This window comes from Dendrobates tinctorius, unplaced genomic scaffold, assembly GCF_039654945.1.
Source record: "Dendrobates tinctorius isolate UK_male_01 unplaced genomic scaffold, ASM3965494v1 ptg000196l, whole genome shotgun sequence".
NCBI lineage: Eukaryota > Metazoa > Chordata > Amphibia > Anura > Dendrobatidae > Dendrobates > Dendrobates tinctorius.
Window position 1 is genome coordinate 6,779,409 of NW_027361863.1, and position 13,791 is coordinate 6,793,199.

Sequence of the window (13,791 nt, forward strand, 5' to 3'; positions counted from 1 at the left end):
GGACAATAGGAAAGAAGGCATATTTATACCACAGCCTACATCGGGATATGTTGGATGGATCTCCTGATGATTCCTCCCACAGAAGGCTCGATAGATAGATAGATAGATAGATAATGGATAGATAGATAGAAATTAGATAGATAGATAGATAGATAGATAGAAATTAGATAGACAGATGATAGATAGATAATAGATAATAGATAGAATCATAGAATGGTAGAGTTGGAAGGGACCTCCTGGGCCATCTTGTCCAACCCCCTGCTCAAAGCAGGATTCGCTAAATCATCCCAGTCAGATGTCTGTCCAGCCTCTGTTTGAAGACTTCCATTGAAGGAGAACTCACCACTTCTCGTGGCAGCCTGTTCCACTCATTGATCACTCTGTCAAAAAGTTTTTTCTAATATCTAATCTGTGTCTCCTCCCATTCAGTTTCATCCCATTGCTTCTAGTCTTCCCTTGTGCAAATGAGAATAAAGTTGATCCTTCTACAATGTGACAGCCCTTGAGATATTTGTAGATATTAGATAGATGATAGATAGATTGATAGATAGATAATAGATATATGACAGATACATGATAGATAATTGATAGATATATATTAGATAGATAGATAGATAATAGATTGATAAATACATAGATATTAGTTAAATAGATGATGGATAGATAAATAATAGATAATAGATAGATGATAGATATAAGATAGATAGGCAGATATTAGATAGATTGATATATAGATAATAAATAGATAATAGATAGATCGATAATAGATAGATCGATGATAGATAGATAATCGATAGATAATAGCTTGTGCAGTAGAGAATGTCCGGGCAGAAGATTAGATACACTGCAGTTCCCAGCACTACAATGGCGGAGGACATATAGGGAGCACGGTGCCTATAGGTGAAAGTCCCCAGAGGAGTAGAGGCTTCCGCGCTCCCTATCGTATCCGTATTCTGCAGCTGCACAGAAGGAGCCGCCGGTAGGACCGTCACCAGAGTCCAGGCAGCAGGCGGAGGCTTGGCCACTGTACACTGGCTGCTGGCTAATCCTTCAGGGCTCACTTAAAAGATTAGAGGTGGGTGGTGCTAAGATTCCCTGAACTGGGTAAGGATTTTGGAAGCAGGCAAACAAGCGCAGACTTTTAATTCACTTCTGGAGCAGCCTACAAGCTCCAGCTGTCTCTCTCGCTCTCTCTCTCTCTTTCTCCCCCTCACTCTTTTTCTTTCTCTACCTTTTTCTATTTGCAGCTGCACAGAACCTGGCAAAGAAGAAAGTCACCGAGCAAGAACAGAAAGAAAAGTGTTTCCGACTAAGAAAAGAAGAACTTTTACTTTTTTGTTTTCTTTTTCGTACTTAATGTACTTTTAATCGAAGAAAGTTGAAGAGAAGGTAAAGTGTCTTGGGGCGTTTCATGAATAAGTCTTGAAGGACCTTTGGCCACTCGTGGTGCAGTTATGCATTTCCATTGGAACGTTGTGGCCCTTCTAAACTTTGGATTCATCCTCTGGAGTTCTGCGGAAGAATATGATTATTACAGCTGGCAATCGGACAATTTCCAAAATGGACGATTCTACACCAAGCAGAGCAAATGTGTGGACATTCCCCAAGATCTTCATCTCTGCCATAATGTTGGCTATAAGAAGATGAGGCTTCCTAATCTACTGGATCACGAGACCATGCCTGAAGTAAAGCAACAAGCCAGTAGTTGGGTTCCCTTGTTGGCAAAGAGATGTCATAGAGATACCCAACTCTTCTTGTGCTCCCTATTTGCACCAATTTGCTTGGAGAGACCCATTTATCCATGCCGGTCGCTGTGCGAGGTTGTGCGTGATAGTTGCGCACCAGTCATGGAGTCGTATGGTTTTCCTTGGCCAGAGATGCTGAACTGTAATAAATTTCCTCTCGATAATGACCTCTGTATCACTGTGCAATATGGCACCAAGCAAGTGACTCAACCATCAGGTAAGGCATATATCTTACCAATGCTGTATGTGACAACACTGTGCAAAATTTTCCCTAAACTTTCCTCTTGAGCATTCTTTATGGCCTATGTTATGTGAAGCCAATAACCTAATCACATTGTGGTTGGAAATTGGAGTAACCAGATGAAACCAATGGGAATAATATGTTAAAATCGGGCAACGTTGTGTCTAGTAATTACAAATTTTAATTTGGCGGTAACATCTATGAAGGACTGAAACTTATACTAAAAAAAACATTTTTTAGTAGTTTCTTAGGATTGTGTTAGAGGCCTTGTACTTTTTGTATGGCCGACTAAGCTATTCTTAACATCAAAAATACCAAAATGGCCAATCGAGACCGTCAAGGAGGTTCAAAACCTTATAAAAATTAGTGTCTTTTTCTTTCATCGGAATCAAAATTGTGACCTCTGTTTAACTCAAACTTGGGGCACAAGTTGATCTTGTGGATAGGTGATGACAGTTTTTGGGATACCCCCGATAAAGGTATATCTTCACTGAATGAACTCACCTTTCACCTTGAACCCTTGATACCTTCTTTAAAAAGTAACATTTATTCTATATCTAACTAGCAAAAACTATAAAAATGCAACAACAAAAAGTTATGATCAGATTTGAATTCTGGATTAAGCCCGTCATACACATTCGATGGCTGTCAGCTGGAATGGTGGTTCAGATGATCGTTCATCTTGGCAGCCACCTCGGTTGACTCTCCCGTGCACAGGAGCGCTCGTTCGCCGGCTTAGCTATGGGAGACAATGTGATCACGTGTCCAAAAACGGACATGCTGGATCGATAGAATAAATTGTCCAAGGCTCCCATTCACATTAGACCATCGTCTGAACCCGTTTATCTCCGACATTAGTCTTATGTGTTGGTGGGGATTTATCATGTCCATGTTGACTATCACTACTGGAATTGCTGCCAAAGGTGGGATATAGTCCATTGGGTCAATATCTGATACAACTTATCACCAATGGAAAAATGGTGGTAAGAAAGGTGTCCTGGAGAAACATTCAAAAATGTTATTATCACCATTGTTCTTTTTTTTTCGACAGCTAAAATTATCCAAGTCTACTTTGTCATGTGTATTTGTAGGGGTACGTGGGGCATAAAAAGTGAACTGCCCTATGAATACTCCCAAAATCAGGGGTGAGATGGTGTCTTTGTAATCCCCTAAAACGTTTCCTTTGCCAAGGTTCCAATAATTTATGTATGTTAAGTGGTGCCCAACCTATGGCTCACGCATTGCGGAAGTTCCGCAACAGCTGAGAAGCCACAGGTCTGAGTCCATGTAAGTAGATGATTACCGGTAGTTGTTGAGCTCCAGGATCATAGAAGCCACAGACAAATAAGAAATTATGCCAGCATTTACCACTAGCTTGGGCTCATACCCAATGGAAATCATTTCCATCAATGTTTAGTCCTTATAACCTTAAGTATTTACCCTAGAATTTCCCACAGGCAATGCAAAATATTCATTTTTTTTGCCAAATCAGAAACAATTTTAAACAGACAACAATATATACCATATATATTTTAATAATTGAATATAAATCTATATTGTTTATATAATTATTTACAAGGACATTACTGTGTAGTAAGGATTACATATGGTTAAAACTTAAAAAAAATAAAAAATAAATATTTTTTAATTTTTTTTTTTTTTACAAGAAGGACAGTACTATGTAGTAAGGATTACATATGGTTAAAACTTAATAAAAACATTGAAAAAATTAAAAATATATATTTTAATTATTTTTTTACTCTTTTGCAAAAAGGGTAATACTAAGTAGTAGGGATTAAATATGGTTAAAACTTAAAAAAAAACAACAAATAATTGAAAATTGAGAAATATATATCTTTAGTTTGTTTTTTTTTACTTTTTTTTGCAAGAAGGACAGTACTGTGTAGTTGGGGGTACGTACGATTAAAAATTAAAAATATAGTACCGCAATAAATTAAAAATATATATTTTTAGTTATTTTTACTTTTTTACAAGAAGGATAGTATTATGTACTAAGGGTTACATATGGTTAAAACTTTAAAAAAAATCAAAATTAAAAATATATAATTTTAGTTATTTTTTCCCAGAAGAACAGTACTATGTAGTATGGATTACATATGGTTAAAACTTAAAAAAATATATATATAAAAATGTAAAACATATATATTTTATTTATTTTTTACTTTTGTTTACAAGAAGGATAGTACTATGTACTTGGGATAAAATATGGTTAAAACTTTAAAAAAAAAACATAAAAAAGTTAAAAATATATCATTTTAGTTATTTTTTTTTCCAAGAGGAACAGTACTATGTAGTAAGGATTACATATGGTTAAAACTTAAAAAAAAATATATATAAAAATTTTAAAAAATATATATTTTAGTTAATTTTTTACTTTTGTTTACAAGAAGGATAGTACTATGTACTTGGGATAAAATATGATTAAAACTTAAGAAAAAAATTAAAAAAATTAAAAATATATAATTTTTGTTATTTTTTTTTCCAAGAAGAACAGAAGAACAGTACTATGCAGTAAGGAATACATATGGTTAAAACTTAAAAAAATAGAAAAATTTAAAATTGTATATTTTTAGTTATTTTTTTTTTTACCTTTTTTTTACCTAATAAGAAGGACAATGCTATGTGGTAAGAATTACATATGGTTAAAACTTAAAAAAATCACTGAAAAATGTGAAAAAAAAAAAAAAAAACCTGCATTCCGGTGTTGGTATTATTTGCTGGACAGATAAGAACGCAGACAGTTCCCAGGAGACTCGTGTGAGTAGAATATATTGGAGTTTTACAGAATGAGAACACAAGAGTCAAAATTGTAAATATGAGCAATTCTTGTAGTGACTTCATACTCCCCCAAAATGTTGGAAAGATCATAGGAAAAATAAATAAAGTAAAGATCTGACATTGAAAACGAATTACACGAATTTTAAATACTTTTTAAAATACAAAAAAAAATGTATTTCAGAATTAAAGAAAATATGAAATATAGGGGATAGAGAAGATAGAAAAGATCAAAGATACATTGGGTCCTATGCTCAAAGCTCACATTCTAAGGATGGGTGAGAAAGGGCATTTTGGGGGTTGACTTTTTTTGGTGTATAGATAGATGATGGCTATGACCCAAATGAGAGAGTGTGATTTTCCTTTCCTTTCCTTTAAAAAAAAAAAAGTCTTGGAAATGGAATTTTAGTGATTTTTTTAGGTGATGAAAATTTTTGCATTTAATTTATTTTTTAAATTTTTTTTAAAACTAAATAATTGATTTTGCAGTGAAGATTTAGAATTGGCAGTTCTTTTTTGCATTCACCTTGTGATGACTTTTTTTTTATTTTTACGATTTTTTTTTTCTCCATTGAGAAAAAAATGTATTGGAAAAAAAAACAACGACATGCAACAAAATGTATGGGATATTACACGGAGTATCCCAGAAATGATCTAGGACCATGTTATAGAACTTTAAATTAAGGATAACTTTCCTCTTGTTTTGGTAAAATGTAATTTTTTGTGTTTTTTTTGTGATAGTAATAGGGGTTACTCACCCCCACTTTTTCCATTTATGGGCCACATGTATAAATGATGCCCAGGGGTACATGCACACATGTAGGTTTTTTTTTTTGTCTTAGATTTTTGTAGGTTTTCAGCACAATATATATATAAAATGATTGTCATTTTTACTAAAAAATACAGAAAAATATCTACATTAGACCACGTCGCCAATTTTTCCAACTGCGTTTTTCTGCAGCAAAATAAGCAACAAAAATCTGCTCTGATTATTAGCTTTTTTGCTGTTTTATTTTGCTTTATTTTCCCCCTTTTAGATAACTTTTTCTTGGAGATTGGATATAGCATCTTTTAAGAGAATTTTCTAAATGCATAAATGCTGGGATTCGGCACTTAGCGCAATTGCATTTTTTTTACGTAGAGATTTGTTTGGAAAAAAACGCTCCAAAAAAATTCAGAGTTCATCAGTCTTTAAGCACATAGTGGGCATGAGTTTTCATGTAATGCCATCCCTTTGCTTTACTTGTTAAATGCAGGAGATTTTATGCTCAAAATAAATGGCAGGAAAAAAAAAACGCAGCATGCAGGTTTCATGGGAACATGGGCTTAAAATAAAAAAAAAAATAAAAAAATACATGAAGACATACATGTGTAAGGTGATCTTCTCTATAATTGTGGGTATATTTAATAATCACCAATATTTACTTTTAATTTTTATCAAAATCAATTTCCAGATTCTATAGAATTAATTCTTTTAGCAACTATTTTACTTACTTGTATATTTTTTTTTACAGTTTTAAAAAGATTTATCGCAGCTAAATGAAAACGAGATCAACAATAAAGACAACTACTAAAGTGACAAAGAAAAAACAAATAATATAATAAAATAAAAATAATCCAATGTGGAAATGAGATAATTCATGTTGATATCAAAATTAGGTATTTTACATAGGACTGCACAGTTTTGATACACATTAAGCTCTACTGCATCGGGGCAATAACTACTGTACATCTCAGATTCTGGAGGGGGCAGATGATGCTTATTTTACTTGCTGTAGTGTTGACTATATAAATTACTGAAAGATTTTAGATAAACAGATGTACAGTACCATCGATCAATCAAATGATCAAACAATCCTTAAATGTTGATCTCGAAATGTCTTGCTATGTAATCCGAGAGCAGCATGATGTTGGGACAGAGATCCCGATTCCAGCGATGTATCACTTACTGGCCTGCTTGCTGTAGTTTGGATGTAATCACAGTTTTCTCTACTGAGGATGCAGCAGTGCTCAAATGCTGAGCCCTGTATAACCCCGCCCACACAATTGGCAGCTTTCTGTGTACACTGTCTTGAAGCTGCTAATCAGTGTTGGGGGCAGGGTTACACAGATTAGCTGGACTAGCCTGCCCAAAACACCTAGTCCTGTAGTGATAATCTAATGCTGATATAATACTAATTGCATTGAAACTGCATCACCCAGTTCAGTAACTGACACATCCCTGGAATCAGGGTATCTGCCTCATGCTGCTATTAGATTACATAGCTAAATCCTCCTTGATAGATTCTCTTTAACAGGACCTCAGCTCTACTGCATCTGTAGTACATGTTCCTTCAGCTCTGCAACATCTGTAGCACATGTTCTTACAGCTCTGCTACATCTGCAGCACATGTTCCTTCAGCTCTGTTCCAGCTCTGCAACATCGGTAGCACAATGAGCATCCAGCTCTGCAACATCTGCTGCACATGTTCCTCCAGCTCTGCTGAACCAGTAGCACATGTTCCTCCAGCTCTGCTACATCTACAGCACATGTCCCTCCAGCTCTGCTACATCTACAGCACATGTCCCTCCAGCTCTACTACATTTGCAGCACATGTTCCTCCAGCTCAGCTACATCTGTAGCACATGTCCCTCCAGCTCTGCAACATCTGTAGCACATGTTCCTCCAGCTCTACAACATCTGTAGCACATGTTCCTTCAGCTCTGTTCCAGCTCTGCAATGTCTGTAGACCAAGGTTCCTCCAGCTCTGCAATATCTGTAGCATATGTTCCTCCAGCTCTGCAACATCTGTAGCACATGTTGCCCCAGCTCTGTTGCAATGGTAGCACATGTTCCTCCAGCTCTGCAACATCTGCAGCACCTGTTCCTCCAGCTCTGCTACATCTGCAGCACATGTTCCTCCAGGTCTGCAGCATCTGTAGCACATGTCCCTCCAGCTCTGCTACATTTGTAGCACACGTCTCCCCAGCTCTAGCTACATGTGTAGAACATGTTCCTCCAGTTCTGCTACATCTGTGGGACATGTTCCTTCAGGTCTGCAGCATCTGTAACCCATGTTCCACCAGCTCTGCTACATCTGTAGCACATGTATCTCCAGCTCTAGATATATCTGTAGCACATATTTCTCAAGGTCTGCAGCATCTGTAGCCCATTTTCTTCCAGCTCTGCAACATCGGTAGTCCATGTTCCTCCAGCTCTGCTACATCTGTAGCATGTTCCTCAAGGTCTGCAGCATTTGTAGAAAACTCTTCCAGTTCTGCTACATTTATAGAACATTTTCCTCCAGGTCTGAAGCATCTGTAGCCCATGTTCCTTCAGCTCTGCTTCATATGTAGCCCATGTTCCTTCATCTGTAGCACATATCCCTCCAGTTCTGCTACATTTGTAGTACATGTTCCGCCAAGTCTGCAGCATCTGTAGCCCATGTTCCTCCAGCTCTGCTACATATGTAGCCCATGTTCCTCCAGCTCTGCTACATCTGTAGCACATGTTCCACCTTATTCACTGTATAATTTGTGAACACTAAATAATATGTTTCTTTATTGGGTGGCAGATCCTGTACAATTATATTCTTTAGAGGGGTATCGCCAATATAAACCTCACACATGAAGTTCAAGTTATAGCATCAGATTTAATCTGGGCCGTCTGTCTATAGGGTCGCTACCCTTACATATGAGTTTTCTACTTATACTTTCCTAATGCTGTTCGATAATCTAGAATATTTCCAGAATATATCCAGAATAATCCTACATATATAAGGGCTCATTAAAGGGTTTTTTTCCTCATCATCTAAAATGGATGCAATTGCATCAAGCAAATTTGCAATTTTTCTCTTATTGAGAAAATCTTATTGATTTTTTATTCTTTAATGTACTACTCATTACCTAAATTAACGGCCATAGGTTTCCTTAACAACCTACAAATGGGTTTTCCCGGTTTCCTTATCCCGTAGGGTGCAGTCAGACGGTGGTATAAATCGGACGGAGATCGGAACACAGTGCACGGACTGGCCGGCGGCTCTACCAAGCCGAGCGTGACAGCTGCATAGAGATACATGAAGCTGTCACGGTTGGATCGGGAGACCCGCCGCCCAGTCCGAACATTGTGGTCCAATTTATACAGCCATCTGACTGCACCCCTAAAGGGAAGACATAGTGCTAGTACATGCCCTCCTTTATGATTTTGATGATCCAATATTTGGGACAATGCAGACCATAAAAAGGGAACGGATTAGTCTTTTGCCACCTACGTTTTTGCTGCACAGCGGCGGCATAGCTAACTGCCCTTCAAAGCCGGAAGCGTTGTGCAAGATAAACAGTGTATGCCACACCAGTGCAGGATCCATTAAAGGGGTACCACCAACAATAAAAGATATCCAAGGGATAGATGATAACTAGTGGATAGGTGGGTGTTCGGTCATTGGGACCCCCACTAATCCTGCAGTATGATAAAACCTAATTTCCCACAAGTTTGTGGAGTTGAGCACTCGTCGCAGAACAGAAAATAGGTCCACATGTTCTGCAAATGCTCCCCGGGATCACGAGAGTCAGACAGCACGGTAAGGGTCATGTATTCACTCAAAAACCATGGCACACAAAGCGCCAAAGATGACAGATGATGAAATACAGGAGTGGTCACAAAGATACAAACTGTTGCATCACAAGGCAGTCAGGCAATATGTAATAACAGAAATCCATATAGACCAGACAGACGTTGGAAGGTCCAGTCTTATATGATCTGTTTACACCCAACATGCGGCATTAATGACTGCCGATCGCATGCGCACTGAACGATACGTAAAAGATCAGTGCACTTAGGCTGCCATTGTTCTCAGTAGGACAAGAACTGTTTACACAAGACAATGTGCTGCCGAGGACGAAGATCGTGCAGCACAAAAGTATTTTGCCCAAATCATCACATCCACACAAAAAATAAGCATTTTGCTGAAAAGAAAGAAAAGAAAAAGAAAAATAATAAAGATCGGTGGATAGATAGATAGATAGATAGATAGATACAGTTGTGCTCAAAAGTTTACATACCCAGTGAGAATCTTTGCTTTCTTGGCCTTTTTTCAGAGAATGATAACACCAAACCTTTTTCTCCGCTCATGGTTAGTGGTTGGGCGAAGCCATTTATTGTCAAACTACTGTGTTTTCTCTTTTTAAATCATAATGACAACCAAAAACATCCAAATGACCCTCATCAAAAGTTTACATACCGTGGTGATTTTGACTTGATAACATGCACAGAAGTTGACACAAATAGGTTTGAATGGCTACTAAAGGTAACATCCTCACCTGTGACCTGTTGACTTGCAATCAGTGTGTGTGCATAAAAGCTGAGTGAGTTTCTGGGATCCAGACAGACTCTTTAATCTTTCATCCTGCCACTGTTGTTTCTGGATTGTGAGTCATGGGGAAAGCAAAAGAATTGTCAACGTATCTATGGGAAAGGGTAGTTGAACTGTATAAAACGGGAAAGGGATACAAAAAGATATCCAAGGAATTGATAATGCCAGTCAGCAGCATTCAAACTGTGATCCTCCCAGTGGATGGCCATGGAACAAGGAGGTGGAATAAGATTCTGCAGGTGAACAACTGGCTACGTCGATGGTGCCGTCAGCAACGATTTGGATTTCTGGATCACGGAGTGAACTACTTATACGATGGACTACTTGCTAGAGATGGGGTGCACCTTACGAAGACTGGAAAGCATGTATTTGGAAGTCGCCTTGCTACACTTGTAAGGAGAGCTTTAAACTAGAACAACATGGGAAGGGAAGCAAAAGACCAGAAAAAGCCATACACCTGACAAATGCTATTGAGAACTCTGCTATTAGAAGTGGAAAGGAAGAACAAAGACGAAAGAATCTAATTAATAAAAATATTGGAGAAAGAGAAACCAATCACAAACTAAAATGTTTCTATACTGATGCACAAAGCATGGGCAACAAACAAGGAGAATTGGAACTACTAACACAGGAACAGAAATATGATGTAATTGGAATTACTGAAACTTGGTGGGACAATACACATGATTGGAATACAAGAGTAGAAGGATACAACTTATTTGCAAGAAACAGACTTGATAAACGAGGAGGAGGCGTCGCATTGTATGTTAGAAACGCGTATATCTGCACAGAGATTGAAGCTTCAGAGACTGGGAGTTCTGTGGAAACTGTTTGGGTAAGAATACAAGGACAGAACAATGGAAAGGACACCATTGTAGGCATTTACTACAGGCCGCCTGTGTAAGCCGAATATATAGATGAACTCTTTATGCATCAGATGGCCAAGTTCTCCAAAAAATATGACATAGTTGTCATGGGAGATTTCAACTATCCAGACATTTGTTGGGAATCTCTCTCAGGCAAAACTAACAGGTCAAGGAAATTCTTATCCTCTCTTGCTGACAACTTTATCTTCCAAAAGGTAAGGGAGAAAACAAGGGGAACTGCTACCTTGGATCTAATCCTTATAAACAGGGAGGAAATGGTTGAGGAGGTAAAAGTGGCTGGGACCCTAGGAGGTAGCGACCATGCTATTTTAGAATTTTGGATTACTAGAGGTGGAAGACCTGTGAAGACTCAGACGTCAAGGTTAGATTTCAGAAAGGCAGATTTTAAGGGATTCAGAAAGAGAATTGGAGGGATCCAATGGCTGGATATCCTTAAAGACAAAAATGTCCAGGAAGGATGGGAAATCTTGAAAAATGAAATTCTCAAAGCACAGTTGTTAACAATTCCGAAAAGAGGGAAGAATAGGAAGCATTTAAGGAAACCAGGATGGATGAACACAGAACTTAAGCACATGCTAAAAAGGAAGAAAAAAATGTTTATAAAATGGAAAGAGGGAGGCATATCTAAAGAAGAATATAATGCTGTCTGCAGAACCTGCAGGGCACAAATCAGATTAGCTAAAGCTGAAAATGAACTGAGGCTTGCAAGAGATGTCAAAAGCAATAATAAAGGATTTTGGGGATATGTCAAAAGTAAAAGAAAAGTCAAAGATGCTATAGGATTTTTACAGGATGAAAATGATGAAATGGTAAGACAGGATGTTGAGAAGGCTGAACTTTTAAATTCCTATTTTGCATCTGTTTTCTCTCAGAAAGGAAATGCAACATCAACTGTTATTCACTGTCCTATTAAGGGAATAGAAGAATCCAGGATATCTATAAACAGAAAGATAGTGAGGAAACACTTAGCTAACCTAAATGAATTCAAGTCTCCAGGTCCAGATGAATTACACCCCAGAGTACTGAAGGAGATAGCAGAAGAAATTTTTGAACCCCTCTCCATAATCTTTGAAAATTCTTGGAGAACAGGAGAAGTGCCAGAAGACTGGAGAAGAGCAAATGTTGTTCCTATCTTCAAAAAGGGGAAGAAGGTGGACCCAGGCAACTATAGGCCGGTGAGTCTGACTTCTATACCAGGAAAGATCTTTGAACAAATTATTAAACAACATGTATGTCAATACCTGGATAAGAATGAAGTGATTAAACAGAGTCAGCATGGGTTTCTAACTAATAAGTCATGTCAGACTAACTTAATTTCCTTCTATGACGGTATCACTGATTGGGTGGATCAAGGAAATGCTGTAGATATAGTATATCTTGACTTCAGCAAAGCATTTGACAAAGTCTCTCATACAATCCTTATTGAAAAAATGACTAAGTATGGAATGGACAAGGCAACTGTTAGGTGGATTCATAACTGGCTTAGGCTAGTTTCACACTTGCTTTTTTTTGCAGCGCGTTTTTCCCGCAAAAAAACGCATTGAAAAAACGCATACAAAAGCATACAACTGCTGCGTTTTTTTCAAGCATTTTTATGAGCATGCATGAAAAAAACGCAGCGTTTTTATGCGTTTGTATGCGTTTTTAGTGCGTTTTTACCACGTTTGCGTTTTTTTCCAACATTAGGTGGCCCCTCACACTAACCCAAACCATGACTTTACTAACCCTAACCCTGACCCTAACCCTAACCCTAACCCTGACCCTAACCCTAACCCTAACCCTGACCCTAACCCTTAACCAAATCATACTTAACCCTAACCCAAACCCTAAACCCAAACTAACCCTAACCCTAACCCTAACCCTGACCCTAACCCTAACCCTAACCCTGACCCTAACCCTTAACAAAACCATACTTAACCCTAACCCTGACCCTAACCCTAACCCTGACCATAACCCTAACCCTAACCCTGACCCTAACCCTAACCCTAACCCTGACCCTAACCCTTAACAAAACCATACTTAACCCTAACCCTGACCCTAACCCTAACCCTGACCATAACCCTAACCCTAACCCTGACCCTAACCCTAACCCTGACCCTAACCCTTAACCAAACCATACTTAACCCTAATCCTGACCCTAACCCTGACCCTAACCCTTAACAAAACCATACTTAACCCTAACCCTGACCCTAACCCTAACCCTAACCCTAACCCTGACCCTAACCCTAACCCTAACCCTGACCCTAACCCTTAACCAAACCATACTTAACCCTAATCCTGACCCTAACCCTGACCCTAACCCTTAACCAAACCATACTTAACCCTAACCCTGACCCAAACCCCAACCCTAACCCTGACCCTGACCCTAACCCTAACCCTAAACCCCCTTAACTAACCCTAACTCTAACCCAAACCCCTAAATTCCATGGTTAAAAAAAAAAACGCATATGCAAAAAAACGCATACATGAGCATGCTAGTGCGCACATATGCGCATCCATAGGCTATAATGGCCATTTTTAGCGCAAAACGTGCGCATATGTGCGCATGCGCTTTTTTGCAGGGCCAAAAAATGCAACATGCTGCGTCTGGAAAATACAAACGCACACCCCAAAAAAACGCAGCGCATGAAAATCGCATACATGCGCTTACAAGCGCGCAGGTATGCGCACCCATGTTAAATATAGGGGAAAAAATGCATGCGCACATATGCGTTTTTTTCCAGCGCTAAAAAACGCAAATGTGAAACCAGCCTTAGTGATCGGACCCAAAG

The 13,791-nt window shown here is 38.3% G+C and overlaps 1 protein-coding gene across 1 annotated transcript in view; it reads left to right on the plus strand.

The window, feature by feature from the left end:
- The first annotated feature begins 1,149 nt into the window (after positions 1-1,149).
- Positions 1,150-13,791, plus strand: part of SFRP5 (secreted frizzled related protein 5) — a 103,830-nt gene continuing 91,188 nt past the window's right edge. The window contains exon 1 of the mRNA XM_073552844.1: positions 1,150-1,962. Coding sequence (XP_073408945.1) covers positions 1,455-1,962 — 508 coding nt within the window. The 5' untranslated portion in view covers positions 1,150-1,454. The remainder of the gene's footprint in view (positions 1,963-13,791) is intronic.